At 40.4% G+C, this 19,759-nt stretch overlaps 2 protein-coding genes across 23 annotated transcripts in view; one reads left to right on the forward strand and one right to left on the reverse strand.

Annotated features, from left to right (window-relative positions):
* Positions 1-19,759, reverse strand: part of LOC129053009 (uncharacterized) — a 160,525-nt gene that overhangs the window by 89,898 nt on the left and 50,868 nt on the right. For all 22 annotated transcript variants that reach the window (XR_010138999.1, XR_010138994.1, XR_010138995.1 and 19 more), the window contains exon 2: positions 3,434-3,574. Coding sequence is in view for 2 of the 22 variants with exons in the window: in XM_063721232.1 (XP_063577302.1) it covers positions 3,434-3,549 (116 nt within the window). In the remaining 20 variants the exon portion in view is untranslated. The remainder of the gene's footprint in view (positions 1-3,433; positions 3,575-19,759) is intronic.
* TCEAL3 (transcription elongation factor A like 3) lies at positions 7,962-8,825 on the forward strand. Its single transcript, XM_024240637.3, has one exon. It carries the CDS (start codon positions 7,962-7,964, stop codon positions 8,562-8,564), a length of 603 nt encoding a protein of 200 aa, XP_024096405.2. The 3' UTR covers positions 8,565-8,825.

Here is a 19,759-nt window from a genome sequence, read left to right on the forward strand (position 1 = left end):
CAGGTTCTTTCTTCTTTAAATTTTTTTCAGTTATGTCAATGAGTTACATTGACCTATATTTTTCTTTTCCCATAATGACCTTGTCGGGTTTTGATATTAAGGTTATACCAAATCTTAAAATGACTTGCAGAGTATTCTCTCTTTTTTAATTCTCTGGAAGACTGTGTTGGATGGATATTATTTTCTTCACTAGTGAAGTTATCTGGGCCTAAAATTTTCTTGGTCGGAAACATTTTGGAAGATTTTAAATATGAATTTTATTTATTTATTTCTTATTTATTTATATTGAAATCTTCAAGATGAGGTTTTATCTGAATACAGTAAGTATTGTGGTTTAATAATCTGTACCTGATAAATCAAATAATTCAAATCATATTGATCTATTTGTGTTACCTGTTGTTTCTATTTCTTACTCATAACGTATTTTTTTCGTGCATCTGGTTATCTTTGTGTGTGGATATTGTATTTCAGCAATTGTTGTAATAATCTAAGGCCCAAAATGATAAAAATCTTACTCTAGAGAAGATTTTATTTGCATTGGTCAGGCCCATAAGAGTGCCTCCTGGCCAGGTACGGTGGCTCACGCCTGTAATCCCAGCACTTTGGGAGGCCAAGGCAGGTGGATCACGAGGTCAGGAGTTTGAGACCAGCCTGAACAACATGGTGAAACCCCGTCTCTACTAAAAATACGAAAATATTAGCCAGGCGTGGTGCTGCGTGCCTGTGATCCCAGCTACTCAAGAGGCTGAAGCATGAGAATCGCTTGATCCTGGGAGATGGAGGTTGCAGTGAGCTGAGATTGCGCCATTGCACTCCAGCCTTGGCAACAGAGTGAGACTCTGTCTCAAAAAAAAAAAAAAAAAAAAAAAAGTGCTTCCTGTCTGTTACCACCATAATATTTGTTCAGAGCTTACAGTTCACTAGTCCACCCAGATGATGCAAAGCCAAGCTACAAGACTTTGTAAGGGCCAGTATATTTTTCGATTACAATTACCCTGAAGGTATAAACATTTGAGGTTCCCAGCATACTATGGGTGATGGTTTGTCAGGAAACACTCCACCCCTTTTGATGGGCCTTGGGCTCTGATTTCTGTTACTATAGTGCCTTGAATGTGCCATAAGTTCCACGCAGTTTAGCACAGGCTTATTACTCAACCACAGATGCCTTCAATAAAAATATAGTTCTAAGTCCTAGGCTTACCTCTCTGGATGCTTCTGTTCTCTTGTAGTATAACCTAGTAATTCCTCACAATTGTATTAATTTTGTGGCCTTTCAGAGATCTGACTTTTTGTAGTTCTTTTCAATGGGTGGGTTGCTCTAAATCATCTAGTCCACCATTACCAGAAGCAGATACACACACACACACACACATATATATATACACACACACACACATATATATACCTGTTTTCATCAATGGGATATTTGAATAATCATGCAAGAGGATGCAAAGATGAATATGGCAGTCTCCATCTTTAGGGGGCTTATAGGGGGATGCAGAAATGGAAAGAGCCAATTACAAAACCTAATGAGTGTTAACAATGGGGAAATAACGGTGCTAAAAGAACAGATAAGGGATCTAGACTTGAGAGTTCAGGGATGGCTCTTCTTTCAGAATATGATTAATTTCTTTTTATATCAAAAGCCCATTAAACAGAAGAGGAGTTAAATCTCTACTCCAACCTTTGTGAACACAGAAAGCAGGTTCAGCTATGAGCCAATTGGAAAACAGCTTCTTTGGAGACTGAGATTTTCTGAGCAAATCACCATGTATCAGCATAGGGACCATAGAAGACAAGATCATATCTGATCTCCCACATCTGACCACCTCCCTGATGAGCTACCACTACTCTTTCTCCCAGTGCATGCGTGCACACACACACACACACACACACACACAGACATGGAAAGGTACAAGGATATATGGTACAAAAACCTTTGTTAAGGGCAACATGAAGGGTAGAGACCCTGTGTGTAGCTGCAACAGGGGAGGGAAAGATCACTTCCAGCTAGGGTGGCTTCAGAGGCTGAGTGATGAGGGTTGGCCTCTAAGAATGAGCAGGACTAGGACCTCTAGGGGGAATAAGAAGGCAGTTGGCAGGAAGTAAATGACACATAAGGACAATGAGAGGGAAGAATAAGGCATACTTGGGGCACATTGAGTGAGGGCAGAGAAGTGCATGACTAGGTTAAGAATGTGTGTCCTGGGGCTCAATTCTGATGGATGCTGAATGTCAGGATGAAGAGTGCAGGATTTACTCTGTGGGTGGTAGGTTTACCGTCAGCGCCTTCAAGCAGGAGAATGGCAGTTAAAAGCAGGGAAGAGTAAAGTTTAATTTGATGGTAATGTACAAGATTTATCTGAAGGAAGGGGTGGGGCTAGAAGCAGGAAAACTAGAGAAGAGATTATTCTAAGAGTTCAAATGAGAAATGGTGAAGCTCTAAGGTAGTGACAGATTCAGGAGATACAGTGAAGCAGGAAGGAGAGCTTTGTCTGTGGGAGAGGGAGAAATCAGATGAGACCTTGATTTCAAGTTGGGGCAACCTGACCATTTAATAAAGATAGGCCAGTATAATTAATATAAGACCAGGAACTATAGTCAAACAGCTGAGTTTTCCCTCCCTACCTCCTTCTAGGTCCTGCCCATCATCTGAGGCCCAAGTCAAGGTCCTTTTCCTCCTTGAAGCTTTCTCTGTCTATTTCCAGCAAACCTGGCCATTGCCTTCTCTGAGCTCCTACTAGCCCATTGACAGTGGCCCAAAGTCACTGGCCTAGTGACTTTTCCTTTAGCTCTTTCTCCAAGTGGCCTCATGTGAAGAGGCTCTCTGCCTACCCAGAGAGCATATCATTCACCAAGGTGAAAGATCTTCCTCCTCTGATACCTAGCCCTTTTCTCTTAAAGAACACAGTAAAGTGCTAGACATCGGTAGGTCCCTGAGAAATAATTATTGACTCATCAGTGATCACACGGAAGGAAGTTGAGTAGAGAAAATGGGAGATAACATAGGGACACATTGAGATAGTAGTCCTCATTCTAAGACCTAGGTTGGTTCTCAGGCTTAGCAGTAACCAGCTTGTGTAACCTTGAACAGTTTACTTAAATCTCTCTGAGCGTTGGGTTTCTCATTCATCTAATGGGGCAAAGACTCTTTACTCACAGGCTGTTGAGAGGGTACTTGGGATATCCCACTGTCCTACATAAAGCAGCTATCCCGGTGTAGGGCACATGGCAGGCACTCAGTTAATAGTGAGGTTCCCAAAGGTCTCTAGAGGAAAGTATTGTTTCCTTGTGGTTGGCCTTTGTCTCCCTCATCCTGACATACCCCAGTAGATATACAAGAAATAATTATGATTGCCTTTTATTGAGTGCCCAAGATATGAAGATCTTGGTGTGTTACAGAGGTGATGTCAGCACATTAGGAGTGACTTACCCAAGGACACACAGTAGTGATGATTCTGTCTCTGGGGACTCAGAGAGGTCTCCTGACTCCAGTTTTCTGTCCAGACAGAAGAGGCATCCACAGTGCCTTGTGTTTCTGTGTCTCATATACCTGTGCTTCCCAGATGTTTATCTAGAAGATAAAATAATGGGGCAGAAGAGCAACTGATAGTGCAGTGTTTTTTTCCATCTCATAATCTATTGATCTGATATCACTGAAGCTCATATAGTATATATAGTTCCTCTTATTATATTTCCAAATGATGCCTCTAATAGCTATGCAATTTTTTTTTTTTTTCTGAGACGTAGTCTCGCTCTGTCACCCAGGCTGGAGTGCAGTGGCGCGATCTCGGTTCACTGCAAGCTCCACCTCCTAAGTTCACGCCATTCTCCTGCCTCAGCCTCCAGAGTAGCTGGGACTACAGGTGCCCACCACCATGCCCGGCTAATTTTTTGTATTTTTAGTAGAGATGGGGTTTCACCATGTTAGCCAGGATGGTCTCGATCTCCTGACCTCATGATCTACCTGCCTCAGCCTCCCAAAGTGCTGGGATTACAGGCGTGAGCCACCGCGCCCAGCCAGCTATGCAAATTTTTATTGCAAAATCATGTCTTTTATGGGAAGTTGAAGGAACTATTTGTTGAAGGTCTACTATGTGCTAAACACTTTATATAGCAATTGTTATTTATAATTCACAATAATCCTGATAGAGAAAATCTTACTCCCATTTTCTAGAAGAGAAAACTAAAGCTCACAGAATTTTAGTAACTTTTCTAGGTTGACACAACTAAGAAGTGGCAAAGCTGGTATTTTAGCTCTTGATCTCCACAGTAAATAATTAGACTGGTTGCTATAGTATATGTTATATGGTGACCATGTGATGTCATGCATATAAAGGAATTCAACAACACCTGTTGATGAAGATGATGATAAAAATGAAATAATCTCTCTTGGGTTTAGACACCTGGGTTGTGGTGTTCATATGAATTTAGTTAGAGCAAAAATTCAATGTATTGTACTCATTAAAGCCTAGCCCAGCTTTTGCACTACGTTGAAATGCCACCTAATCTGTATATTAAAAGCGCATTAAAACCTAGGTGTGTAGAAGAGCATTCTTGTCTTTTCTTTGCTAAATTTCTATTTTTGGACCTGTGCCATACTGCTTGGATTATTACGAGCTCTCATATGTTAAACAACTAGAACCCCTTTATCGTGACTGTTATTAATTTCTTGCCTATCCTTTTCCATTTGATTTTTTTCAAGAGACCTTTGAAGGAAAATCTACCAAACTTCCAAATGCCAGTGGGGTTGGGGGCAGGAGTGATAAAATTCACAGCTTTACAAGACTGAATCATCCCATCCAGGAATCTGGCATCCTAATTGTCTAATTATCCAACAGGCACATTTCTTTTCAATTATTTCAAAATTCAGAATTTACGTTAGATCTTCAATAACTGCTAAAAGGTGATCTGAAAATAATCAGGCTAAAGACCAAGGCCCTTTTTAACCTGGCCTGTGGAGTGGTTTCTATATAAGAGGTAATTAGTGATCTACCTACTTCAAGTACTATAATGAAGATGAAACAGAAAAAGGCAGTGGGACAATATGATATATATTAAGGAGAGCAAGACTTGAGGTAGCAAAACCAGAAAGGGATCTTCCACCATAGACCAGGAGTGGGGAGTTGTTTGCCTAAAAAAAAGTAGCAAGAGTGGAGATGGAAGAAAAGTGGGAAAATCCAGAGATATTTAGAAGAGAAGGTCAAGATTACTTGGTGGCAGGGAGGAAGAGGGAATGAGGGATGATTCCCAGATTTCTTGCTTGGGCAACAGTGTGGGTTCTGCAGCCATCTATTAAGATAAGAGAAATGAAGAGGAGGGAGTTTTGTGTGTGGAAAAGATCAAGGAAGGATGGTAAAATCACTTGGGACATATTGCATTTGAGGTCCTTTAGGGACATTCAGGTGGATATATCTAATCGTTAATTAAAACGGATCTGAATCAAATTTATACTGAAGTTCATGTAGAAAAATAAACATACAAGAATGTGTTGGAAAAAAGAGAATCTACTTAGGGGGCCTAGCTCTACCAGATATATGAAATTATATATCGTCTATAATTCAACTGGTATATGGATAGCAAGCAGACCAATGAAATAGAATAAAAAGCCCAGAAAGTTTTCCAAGTACATATGGAAATTTGATATGTAATAAAGGTGGTATCTCAAATCCCTAAAGCAAAGATGGACTTTCTGATGCCAGAACAACTGAGAAACCAATTGGAAAAAGAAAACAAAAGATCCATCAATACTTTATGCTATACACAAATATAAACTCTAAATGTAAAGAAAACCATATGAATACTAGAAGAAAACATGGGTGAATGCTTCTTGGACCTTATGTAGGAAAAGATTTCTTAACTACGAATCGAAATCTAGAGGCAATAAAAGTTAAATAAATTTGACTACTTTTTTTAATGCATGGCAGAAAAACACCATAAACAAAGCCAAAAAGCAACTGACAAACTGGAGAGAAAATTGCAACATATATAACAGTTAATGTATTAAGAAAACTTGAAAATTGAGGTGAGAAGGACCAACAACCCACTAGAAAAATGTGGAAAAGACATGAACCGACAATTCACAAAGAAAGAGATTTAAATTGTCCTTAAACAGAGATAAGGCAAAATAAAATGCCATTGAGATATTACTTCTCAACTATCATATTAGTGAACATTTAGAAGTATGTTATAGGTTATGTTGGGAAGGGCGCTGGGAAACAAAACACTCCCCTATATTTCTGATGGGAATGCAAAAATAGGTCTGAGATTCTGGGGAGGGAATAGCCTGGAGATGTAGATCTGGAAGTCATTGGTCTTTACTGGAAATGAATGAGATCAAACAGGGAGACAGAACTTGAGGACTGAGGAGAGAGGAGGCCCAGGACAGAACCCTAGGAACACCGCCACTCAAGGTGGCAGCTCAGCTTCCTGGCAGGCACCACCACCCTGGGCTCTGGAGTCAGGCAGAGAGTCTTGAAAGTGGGCTCTGGAGTTCTGGGGCTGAGCGCTCTTGGCAAAGTCAGGTACCCTCTTTGATCAGCTGTCACACCTGGCGACAATGGGCATCAGAGAGAGATACCCTGCGAGGATGCTGTGAGATGCGCCAGGTAAAGCACCTGGGGTCAGAAAGCCACCCCCTCCTCCTCTTCTCCGTGACCCCCCTTTGCTACACAAACACACCCCGACGCGACCGTCCCCAGCCTCCCGGTCCTTTGGGGATGGATGGTGAGGTGGGTCAGGCAAGGGGGGCCGAGCTCGGGTGACGCGGCGCTCACGTGACCCGCCGGGCGCCTACGTGGGCACCAGCCCCCGCGCCCGCCCGCCCGCCCTGCGGTCCGGTCCCGGCGCCCGCGCAGAACCAGCTGTCTGAGCTGCCCGGGCAGCGGGGGAGCAGCGAGCGGGCTTCCGCGAGCCGGAGGAGGCACAGGCCTGTCCCGGGTCCCGGCAGGTCAGTGTGAAGGTGGGCGCTGCCGGCGGACCCAGGGAAGGGGTGGAGGTGGCTGGCAGTAGGAGTAGGGAGGAGGCGGAGAAAGGATCCGGGAGACTGGTGAGGAGGGGGAAGCGGAGCGGGCCGGGCGGAGGCAAGGGCGGGGGAGCCTGGCCCGCCTTCTCGACGACCCCCTGCACTGACCCCTCCATCCATTTTAGTACTGGAAATGGGGTATGGGGGAGCAACCCCGCAGTGCAACAGTGAAACGTAGACATATTCTGGAAATAACCCCCTCTCACAATCTGCTCCCATGGAAACATCTGACCTCCACAAAAACGGGGTGGCGCTGGGACAGGTTGCCTCCAGGGGAAGGGGACACAGAGACAAACGCAGTTTGGAAAGCATCCTGGTTTGGTGCCCGAGGCCTGGAAAGAAATGGCGGCTGGGGTGCGGGGGATGTAGGGGAGGAAAACGTTGGGTAAGCAGGGCCTGGACTCAGGAAAGGGAACCGAGTCCCTGTGAGACCACTGACTGCGCAGCCCCTACCCCTGTCTCCTGTCTGTCCGCAGGTCTGCGCGTCTGTTCCGAGCGCTCTGTGAGGCCTAAAAAGGAGGAGCAACCTGTCCAGAATCCCCGCAGGTCTGTGAAGGTTGTTGTGGGGGAGCTCAATGGACAGGGCCCTATAAGGGCTGAGAGTGTGGAGGGCCCGGCCAGGGCCGAATTGGGGCCCCTGCCCATCCCCCACTCACATGAACACACACCTTACCAGGCTGAACCAGTGCAGAGAAGGTGGAAGGGACTGCCAGGGAATGGCTGGCTCACGTGTGTGGGAGGAGTGGCAGGCTACGTGGTGGGCAGAAGGCCCTCTTGGAGGCCCGGCCAGCTTAGGGGAACCCTCACCAGGGGTGAGATGCAAGTACTATCCAGACCTGCATTCCACCCCATGCCCTCAGTCTCCCATGTCTCTTATCTGTCTCCTCTTCCCTCCATTCCCATCCTCCAGGACAGGAAAAGGAGGGGAAATCTCGACATGGAAAAACCCTACAATAAAAATGAAGGAAACCTGGAAAACGAGGGAAAGCCAGAAGATGAAGTAGAGCCTGATGATGAAGGAAAGTCAGACGAGGAAGAAAAGCCAGACGTGGAAGGGAAGACAGAATGCGAGGGAAAGAAAGAGGATGAGGGAGAGCCAGGTGATGAGGGACAACTGGAAGATGAGGGAAGCCAGGAAAAGCAGGGCAGGTCCGAAGGTGAGGGCAAGCCACAAGGCGAGGGCAAGCCAGCCTCCCAGGCAAAGCCAGAGAGCCAGCCGCGGGCCGCCGAAAAGCGCCCGGCTGAAGATTATGTGCCCCGGAAAGCAAAAAGAAAAACGGACAGGGGGACGGACGATTCTCCCAAGGACTCTCAGGAGGACTTACAGGAAAGGCATCTGAGCAGTGAGGAGATGATGAGAGAATGTGGAGATGTGTCAAGGGCTCAAGAGGAGCTAAGGAAAAAACAGAAAATGGGTGGTTTTCATTGGATGCAAAGAGATGTACAGGATCCATTTGCCCCAAGGGGACAACGGGGTGTCAGGGGAGTGAGGGGTGGAGGTAGGGGCCAGAGGGGCTTACACGATATCCCATACCTTTAATGCCTTTGGCCTTCCATTCTGATTTCTCTGATGAGAATATTGCTGGCCCTGCTTTCCCTGGTAGGTATTTGCCAGGCCCAATGCTTTAACCTTAAGCTGATATTTTGCTTTAGATGTCAGTCTCGTTACCGGCAGCCTTTTGACCCAACTACAGCGCTCTATATTTTAGTAGAGGATTTTCACCCATGTGCATGGAAAAGATGTTCATGGTACATTGTAAAAAAATAAAAAATAAAAATAAAAAAAGTTTGCAGAACCGCATATACAGCATCAGCCTGTTTTTATAAAAATGTAAATGTTTGCATAATGCATTTGTGCACAAAGAAAACTCTGAAAGCATGTACACTAAAAAGCAGCCAATGGTTATTCCTGAATGGTATCCAAAAATGAGTTCAATCACCTGCTGGGTAGGTACCTCCATGCCATTCTGCTGTTGTTGTGCCCATCCTCATGTCTTCCCTAGGTGTAACTAGGTGAGTGGGCACTGCTACCCCTTCTCCTGGGTCCTTTACCATCCTATGGCTCCCCCATAGGATGTGATTCTTTTTCTTTTCTTTGCTCTCACTCATCTCTACCTTTTCTTAAAGGATATGTCCTTTTGTCATAACAATAATTTTAAAAACTAAATGAGAAAACAATACATAAACAATTGAACTGTTCAGTGAGCTTATGAGGGTAATAAAGACACTTAAAATTTCTGTTGCCAGAACATAAAATGATAAGTAAAATTCATATTGCCTCTGAGACTAACAGCTAGAGGTATCAACCTGGCCGTTATAACAAATCCATTGCTGTAAGGGTCAGTCTTGCCATCTGTGAAATGGGGATAATACTTATCTCACAGGACTGCCCAGTGGATCAAATGAGGTATTGAACATGTGAGCTGTCCTTACAGGAGCAGGACCCAGCACCCTGTCAGACACTTAAAAGAAGAGCTGAAGGTAGGTTTCACCTGTCCCCAGGAACAACTCCAAGCAGCTGAGTAGAGGGTGCCATCCTTCTCTGGATACTATCATATCTGCTGGGCACTTCTGTTCTGCTATGCCCTGTATATGTACTGTCTGCTGACAGCCACTGATATAATGGTGTACTCATGGTGACAAAGCCCTTCTGATTCCCTACAGTCCCCAAAGGGCCACAGTCCCAATTGCAGGTGGTTCTACTCTAGGGCTTCTTGGAGCCCACTGTATTACACAGTTCTTAGCAAAGTAGCCATTAACATTTTTAGTTCATTTTATATTTGCTTACAGCTTCATTTCTCTTCTTAGGATTTGAGACATTTTGGGTCTACTTGGGACTGTGTCCTGAGTCTAACCTATTGACTAGATAATGAACTGTGTTTGAACCAAACACCCTACCCCAGTACCACAGGTGAACCCTATCTAAATTTTTGTACCTTTCTAAGTGTGAGTTTTCTCTAAAAAGCCTCATTGACTGGCCTACTATACAAAATCAAGGGACTTATCCGTACATAATCACAGAGATAACCCTATGTGAAACATCCCTTCCCATTCTAAACCACTTGCAACTGAAAGAGGTACAGTGCTCTTAAAAATATTAAAAACTCTCAGGCATTTTTATTTAGCCCACCAGTATATTCCCTTATCAAAACAGACTTTTAAAAAATTCATCCTGATATCCGTTGCACTGTACTTGACACATATATTTAACAATTACTTGATTATGACTGAGTCAGGAACCCTGAGTTTTTGGCCCAGTGTATCCTTGGGCAAGTAATTTCACTTGTCAAAAATACAACTTGAAATTCAAAAATAAATAATACAGGAGAAGTGATAATTCTAAATCCAGCTCATGAACCATTTTAACAATGTATAAAAATGATTTTTTTTCAAAATACGTTCAAAATATGTTAAACGACTCCCTGGGAACCTCCCTGGTCCCTGGCACAAACCCAGAATTTCTAGGAATATGGCTCTAGAACCTGCAATTTCCACAAACTCCCCAGGTGATTCTGATGTACAGTGAAGTTTTACACGTTGCATGATCTCAATTACATTAAATATAAACCATAAAAAAGTAGGAGGAAGTATAAGGAAATGTTTATCTGAATTCAGCAGGCACAAAGCACATATGTACCAACATCTTTTAAAAAATCAAACTATGTGCTAGATTTGTACATTGACAACTACAAAACATTGATGAGAGAAATTAAGATTTAAATAAACGGAAAGATACATTGTTCATGGATTAGAATGGCTGCAAAGAAACAGTGGCACAGGACTCCCTCAAGGTGGATGCCCTAACCAAGGTTCTGCCTGTTTTTACCTTTTGGGAAGGACTTGAAATCTAAAGACTACCAGGCCACATTCCCTTCTAAATAGTCCATATCTGTTTATTCAGGTAGTGAGTGTACCCACTGGGGGCATCCACTGCAGAGGAAACTATCAATAATTGGGAGGAAAAAATGACCATCTCTGTAGATATCATGCAGCCTCCCCATTCCCCTGCCACTGCTATCCCAATGTTTGCTCAATGGGCCCTTGTACAAAGTGGCCACAGAAACAGAAATAGAACTATGTGAGAGCTCAACAATATTGACTTCCCATACCAATCTGATCTGACTTCTCTCATAGCTGAGAATGAAACCTGCCAACAGCAGAGGCCATTGCTGAGACCCTAATATGGTATCATTTCCAGAGGGAATGTTGATTACATTACTTTGTGCCCTATAAATATATACAATTATAAATTGTCAATTAACAATAATTATTTAAACTATGAGAAATAATACACAAGTACAATGTAGCAAGATACAATATCAATATACAGAATCAACTGTATTTCTTTATAGTAGAAATTAACAATCTGAAATGAACTTAAGAAAATGATTCCATTTACAATGGTATCAAAAAGAAAAACAATCTTGGGAATAAATTTAACAAAACAAATGCCAGACTTGTATATGGAAAAGTACAAAATGTTGTCAAAAGAAATTAAAGACAACCTAAATAAATGGAAATGAATTCAATGTTCATTGATTGAAAGACTTAATATTGTTCAGATGGCAATATTCCCTAATTGATCTACAGACTTAAGGCAATCGCTATCAAAATCTCACCTGGCTTCTTTGCAGATAATAACAAAGTGATCCTAAATTATAATGACCCAAAACAGACAAAACAATCTTGAAAAACAATAACAAATGGAGTTCTTACACTTTCTAACTTCAAATCTTATCACAAAACAATAGTAATCAAGACAGGGTGGTCCTACCATAAGGATAGATATATAAATCAATGGAATAGAATTGAGAATCCAGAAGTAAACTCTCACTTTTATGCTCAGTGGATTTTCAACAAGTCTGCCAAGACAATTCAAAGGGAAGATAATAGTTTTTAAACGAATTGTGATGAAACCATTCGATATCCACATGCCAAAGAATGAATTTAGAACATTATGTCACACCCTACATCAAAGTGAACTCAACATAGATCATAAATATAAATGAAAGAGCTAAAACTATACAGCTCTTAGAAGAAAACATAGGCATAAATATTCATGACCTTGAATTAGGCAATTTTACTTAGATACGACAATAAAATCATATATGACAAAAGATACATTCCACTTCATGAAAATGGAAACGTTTTGTGCTTCAAATGATAACATCAAGAAAATGAAAAGATGATCCATCAGATGGGAGAAAATAACTACAAATAATATATCTGATAAGGAGCTAATTTCCAGAATATATAAAGAACTCTTACAACTCAACCATTAAAAAAAAAGAGAACCCAATTTTAAAATGGGCAAATTATTTGAATAGATATTTCTCCCAAGAAGATATACAAATGTCCAATAGGCATATAAAAGAAGCTCAACTTTATTAGTCACTAGGGAATGTAAACCAGAACCACAAAGTGATACCACTTCACACACAATAGGATGGCTAAAACGAAAGAGATAGAAAATAAGTTTTGGTGAGGATGGAGAGAAACAAGCCCTCATACATTGCTGATGGGAATGCACTCGCTTGGGATAACAAATTGGCAATTCTTTAAAATGTTAAACATAATGTGTCATATGACCCAGCAATTCCATTCCTAGGTATATACACAAGAGAAATGAAAACATACAGTCATGCAAAATGTATACACAAATGTTCATAGCAGTATTGTTCATAATAGCCAAAATATAGGAAAAAAATCCATGAACTGGTGAATAAACAAATATGGTATATTATACAATGTATTTGGCAATAAAAAGGAAGAAGTACTGATACATGGCATAGCATGGATGAACCTTGAAAACATTATGCTAAGTGAAAGTAGGCAGTCACAAAAGACCACATAGTTTATTATTCAATTTATAATAAATGGCCATATCAACAAATCTATAGAGAAAGTAGATTCGTGGTTGCATGGGGCTTGCAGAAGGGCAGGAATGAAAAATGGTAATAGGAAGAAGGTTTTCTTTAGGGGTGATGAAAATGTAATATTGGATAGTGGTGATGGTTGCCCACCTCCATAAATATTCTAAAAACCATTGAATTGTGCACTTTACATGGGTGAATTATAAGGCATATGAATTATATCTCAATAAAGCTGTTAAAGAGAAATAATTATCTACAATAAAAATAAGAACAATGTGTTACATGGCTTGTAACATATGTAGAAGTAAAATGTACAATGTGGTGGTTAATATTGATGTCAACTTGATTGGATTGAAGGATGCAAAATATTGTTCCTGGGTGTGTCTGTGAGGGTATTGCCTAAGGAGATTAACATTTCAGTCACCGAACTGGGAGACGCAGACCCACCCTCAATCTGGGTAGGCACCATCTAATCAGCTGCTAGCGTGACTAGGATAAAAGTAGGCAGAGGAACCTGGAAAGACTAGAATGGCTTAGTCTTCCGGACTACATCTTTCTCCCGTGCTGGATGCTTCCTGCCCTCAAACATCAGACTCCAAGTTCTTCAGTTTTTGGACTCTTGGACCTTCGATCACAGACTAAAGGCTACACTGTCGGCTTCCCTACTTTTGAGGTTTTGGGACTCAGACTGGCTTCCTTGCTCTTCAACTTGCAGACGGCCTATTGTGGGACTTCACCTGGTGACTGTGTGAGTCAATACTCCTTAATAAATTCCCCTTTATATATACATCCATCCTATTAGTTCTGTCCCTCTAGAGAACCCTAATATGTACAACAATAGAAAAAAAGATTGGAGGGGGAATGCACAGTTGTAGGGTTCTTTCATTATCCATGAAATCATTTACAGTTGACCCTTGAACAACACAGGTTTGACCTGTGTTTTTTGATGTGGATTTTTCAAACCAAACAGAGATGGAAAATACTGTACTTGTGGGATGTGAAGCCTGCATATAGCGAGGGCTGACTTTTCACATAGGTGGGTTCTGCAGAGCCAACTCCAGGACTTGAGTATACATAGATTTGTGTATCCTGGGAAGTGGGGGTCCTGGAACCAATCCCCTGAGTATACTGAGAGATAGCTGTAATATTATTTGAAGGCAGACTGTGATATCCTATGATACATATTACAAATACCAGAGCCACGGCTCAGAGATTTTGCCTGAGGGAAGGGAGGGAAGCAGGATGTAAAATGGAGAGTTCTAAATTTTTTCCCAAAGGAAAAGAATTCATTTGCAATTCTCCACAGAATATGGAGAAGTCCAAGTTCAAGGGAGCTCTCAAAAACAGTGGAGGCTCTGGTGCATGATATATTAAAAATATATAATACAGTATATATTTGGTCAATGTCCCCAGCTCCTGGCACAGAGCTCCTAAAACCTTTGGGATTTCCTGAATGATAGGAGTGTCTTTTGTTATTCATAATGAGCCCCTTTTGACTACTCCTGAATTTATGCTAATGAGGTGACTTAGGGTAAGACCCCTAGATAGCTTCAGGATGGGGACTGGACACCAGAAAGACCAAATACATGATTAGAGGATGGGAACTTTCTGCCTTGCTTCTGACCTCCAGGGATTGGAGAGGGGATAAAAATTGAGTTCAATTACCAGTGGCCAATGATTACATAAATCATTCCTATACGATAAAACCTCCATTAAAATCCCTAAATGATGGGGCTCAGGAGCTTCTGGGTTGGGAACACATTGATGTACTGATCAGATGGAGCACCCAGCAAAGGCATGGAAGCTCTGTGCTAAATATACCCCATATCTTACCTTATGTATGTCTTCCATTAGGCTCTTCCTGAGTTGTATCCTTTACAATAAACTGGTAATAGTAAGCAAAGCACTTTTCTAAGTTCTGTGAGTCATTCCAGTAAATTACTGAACTCAAGAAGGGAGTCATGAGAACTGTGAACAAAAAATAGACTCTCAGGACCCCAAACTCACTATGGCAAAAGGGAAATTAAGCTTGGGAACTGAGTCATCTAAAAGCTGCCTTCCTTTTGTTCCCAAATAGCTGTAATTTCACATGCTTACTTTATCTTATGTAAAATGTAGATTTACTGAGCATGAGACGAATGCATAATTGACTTTTCCTCTACTCCTTTCTTTTTACATGTAAAATGTAGATTCACTGAGTGCTAATCAGAGCCTCACAAGAATGTAACCACTTGCCTCATTGCCTACCCATCCTCCTTTTTTTCTTCCCCTCTTTCTTGCTCTTTCTCCTTTAAATACTGAAGTTCCCAAAGCCCTCTGTGGGAAAACCACAGGTCACCAATCCTACTGTGACTTGTGTTTCATTTTCCTAGGTGTGTCCTCAACATTGGCAAAATAAACCTCTAATCAATTGAGATCTGCCTCAGTCACTTTTTGGTTTACAGAACCCTCAAATTTGTACTAGCCCAGGCTGAAGTGTGGGCAGGTTGGGCACCCCATTTGCAGCTGCCATCGGAAGTGGAGGGCAGTCTTATACTTAAAAGCCCTTAAACTGTAGGGTCTGCACTAACTCTGAGGAATTAATATCAGAATTAAATTGAATTGTGGGACACCCAGTTGGTGCCAGAGAATCAGAGAATTGGTAGGTGTTGGAAAACACCACACATTTTATGTCAGAAATAGTGCCAGAAAACACTACACGTGGTGAAAGGCAATTGAGAGGACATTGGTAGATTCATTGGAGATGCAGACTAAGCTGTAGGCCTACTAGTTTGCTGGAGACAACCTGGGACAGAGAAAGCTGGGAGGAGACCTGGGATTAGAACAAATCTGTCTGTGGAATCATTTATGCCCCAGGGCATTGTTGAAAACAATAGGGCAATCAGCAGCCAATTAGTGGAGCTAAACAGCTGGGTATGGTCAGGGAAAAAAAACAGTCAAGGAAAGCCCTGCCAAAGGTGACTGTGGGCACAACCAAGGCTGAGCCTTCTGGTGAGCAACATAACAGGATTCACATTGTGTGAGCACAGACTTTACTAAAATAATCTAGCTAATCACTAAATAAATAAATATGCAAATATCAGTAAAAAGCTCCAGATGGGGAAGAGGGAAATAGTACCCAGAGGTGCTACAATATATTATCCAAAATGCTCAGTTTCCAACAAAAAATTATGAGATTTGCAGGGAAACAGGAAAGTATAACCCATATACCAGAAAAAGGCAGACACTAGGAGCTCCTTGTGAGAGTGGCCAGATGTCAGTTTGAACAAAGACTTCAAAGTAGCTATTATTAATATGTTCATAGAACTACAAGAAACCATGATTAAAGAAGTAAAGAAAGATATGATGATGTTGCATCAAATATAAAATATCAATAAAGACATAGAAATTATTTTTAAAACAAATCGAAATTCTGGGATTCAAAAGTACAATAACTAAAATGAAAAATTCAGTATTACATTTGAACTGCCAAAAGAATCAGTAAACTTGAAGGTAAATTGATAGAAATTATGCAATCTGAATAACCAAGAGAAGAAAAGACTAAATACAAATGTACAGTGCCTCAGAGAAATGTGGAACACCATTAAGTATTACATTAGCAAAGGAATTACTCCCAACAAGAAATCCATAGGAATCAACTGAAGAGATCTAAAAATGATATCTAAGAAGGTCAAAAGCTATTAACATATACTCATTCTCCTCTCTTCTCTCAGCTTCTTTAAAATACATAAGTTCATATAAAGCAATAATTATAATAATGTATTGTTGAGTTTGTCAGATGTATAGTTGTAACATACATAACAATAATGTGACAAAAATGGAGAAGGAAATAGAATGATATAGAAATAACATTTCTATACCTCACTGGAATTAAGTTAGTATAAATCTGAAGCTGATTCTGAGAAGCTAATATGTATATGGTAAGTCTAGAGCAACCACTAAGGAAATAACTAAAAAATATGGTTTAAAAATCATTTTAAAAATTAAAATGCTATATTAGAGAATATTCAGTTAATGCAAAAGAAAGTGGTAAAGGAAGATTCGAGGAAGACAGGAGACCTACAGAAAACAAAAAGTAAAATGGCAGGTATAAATCCAACTAAATCAATAATAACGTTAAGTCTGAATGGGTTAAACTATCCAATAAAAGGCAGTTGTTAAAATGGAAATTAAAAAACCATGATCAAACCATTTGCTGTCTATAGCAGACAAACTTCAGATTCAAAGATACAAATAGACTGAAAGTAAAAGGGTGAAAAAAGATACATCATTTTGTCTGATTTTACTATAGCCAGCTTTCTGGAGTGGCCACAGTAATATCAGACAAAACAGACTTTAAGAAAAAAAAAGTGTTAGTAGAGATAAAGAAGGACATTGTATAATGATAAAAGGGTTAATCCATCAGGCAGATATAACAATTATAAACATATATGCACCTAACAAAAGAGCACCAGAGGGCTGGGCGAGTGGCTCACACCTGTAATTCCAGCACTTTGGGAGGCCGAGGCAGGTGGATCACCTGAGGTCAGGAGTTTGAGACCAGCCTGACCAACATGGTGAAACCCCATCTCTACTAAAAATACAAAAATTAGCCGAGTGTGGTGGCACACACCTGTAATCCCAGCTACTTGGGAGGCTGAGGGAGGAGAATCATTTGAACCTGGGAAGTGGAGGTTGCAGTGAGCCAAGATTGTGCTGTTACACTCCAGCCTGGGCAATAAAAGCAAAACTCTGTCTAAAGAAAAAACAAAACAAAACAAAAACGAAGGAAAAAAACCACACCAGAATACCTGAAGCAATTTACAGAAATGAAGAGATAAATAGACCACTCAACAATAATAGCTGGGATAGTTGGGGACTTTCAACTTTTAATAATGGATAGAAGAAATAGGCAGAAGATCAACAAGGAAATAGAAGACTTGAAAAACACTATAAACCAACTAGACCAAACAGACATATATGGAACATTCCACCCAACAAAAGAATATACGTTCTTCTCAAATGCATATGGAACATACTCCAGAATAGACCATATGCTAGGCAATAAAACAAACCACAATAAATTTGAAAGATTAGAGATAATTCTAAGTATTTCTCCTAGCATAGAATGAAAGTAGAAAACAATAACAGAAATAAATTTGGGAAACTCACAAGTATGTGGAAATTAAACAACACACTCCTAAATCACTAACAGATCAAAGATAAAATAAAGAGGAAAATTAGAAAATATGTTAAGACTAATGAAAATGAAGATACAAAATACCAAACCTTACAGCATGCATCTAAACCAATGCTTAGAAAGACATTTATAGCTGTAAATGCCTACAGTAAAAAAGAAGGCTGGGCACAGCGACATGTGTCAGTAGTCCCAGCTACTTGGGAGGCTGAGGTGAGAGGATAACCTGAGCCCAGGAGTTTGAGACCAGCCTGGGTAACATAACAAGGCTCTATCTTCAAGAAAAAAAAGGAAGAAAGGTCTCATATCGATAACCTAACCTTCCACCTTAAGACACTGAAAAAGAAGAGCAAACTAAACCTAAAGCAAGCAGAAGGAAGGGAATAATAAAAACTAGAGCGGAAATTAATAAAATAAAGAACAGAAAAATAATAGGAAAATTCAATAAAAACAAAAGCTGGTTCTCTGTAAGGATCAACAAAATGAACAAACATTTAAATTGATTAGCCTGGAAAAAAAAAGAGAAGACTCAAACAACTAGAGTCAAAAACGAAAGAGGGTACATTACTATTGACTTTACAGAAATAAGAGGATTATGGAGGAACACTATGAATAACTGTATGCCAATAAATTACATAACTTAGATTAAATAAATGGATTCCTAGAAAGACACTATCAAAACTGACTCCTGGATAAATACAAAATCTGAATAGACCTATAACAAATAAAGAGAATGAACTACCAATGAAGAAACATCCAGGCCAAGATGGCTTCATTGGTGAATTCTACCAAACATGTAAATAAAAATTAATATTCGCTTTTCACAAACTTTTACAAAAAATAGAAGAGGAGAGAACGTTTCTCCACTCATTATATGAGGCCAGTGTTACTCTGTTACCAAAACTATACAAAGACACCACATGAAAACTACAAGGCAATATCTCTTATGCTGTAGATTTTTTTGAGGATGCAAAAGTCCTCAAAAAATATTTCAGACAAATCCAGCATCATATAGAAAGAATTATACAATATGACCAAGTGAGGTTTATCCCAGGAATGCAAAGTTGATTTAACATTCAAAAATCAATCAATGTAATACACCATATGAATAGAATAAAGCACAAAAACCACATGATAATCTCAAAAGATGCAGAAAAAAATGTTCAACAAAATTCAACACCATTTCATGATAAAAACACACAACAAATGAGGAATACAAGCAAAATTCCTTAACCTGACAAAGGGTATATATGAAAAAGACACAGTTAACAACATATTTAATGATGAAAGACTGGATGCTTTCCCCTTAAGATCAGGAACAAGACAAGAATGTCTGTTCTCTCCACTTCTATTCAACTTTGCACTAGAGGTTCTAGCCGCGGAGGTTAGATCATAAAAAAGAAAGAAAAGACATCCAGATTGGAAAGGAAGAGGTAAAACAACCTCTGTCTTAGTCCATTCAGGCTGCTATAACAAAATACCATACACTGGGTAGCTTATAAACAACAGAATTTTATTTCTCACAGCTCTGGAGGCTGGAAGTTCAAGATCATGGTGCCAGCAGATTTGGTGCCTGATTAGGGCTGAATCTCTGGTTCATAGATAGTACCTTCTAGCTGTGTACTCACATGGTAGAAGGGGCAAATAAGTTCCCTCAGGCCTCCTTATAAGAACACTAATCCCTTA

The sequence above is a fragment of the Pongo abelii genome, chromosome X (assembly GCF_028885655.2).
Source record: "Pongo abelii isolate AG06213 chromosome X, NHGRI_mPonAbe1-v2.0_pri, whole genome shotgun sequence".
In the NCBI taxonomy this organism is placed as follows: Eukaryota; Metazoa; Chordata; class Mammalia; order Primates; family Hominidae; genus Pongo; species Pongo abelii.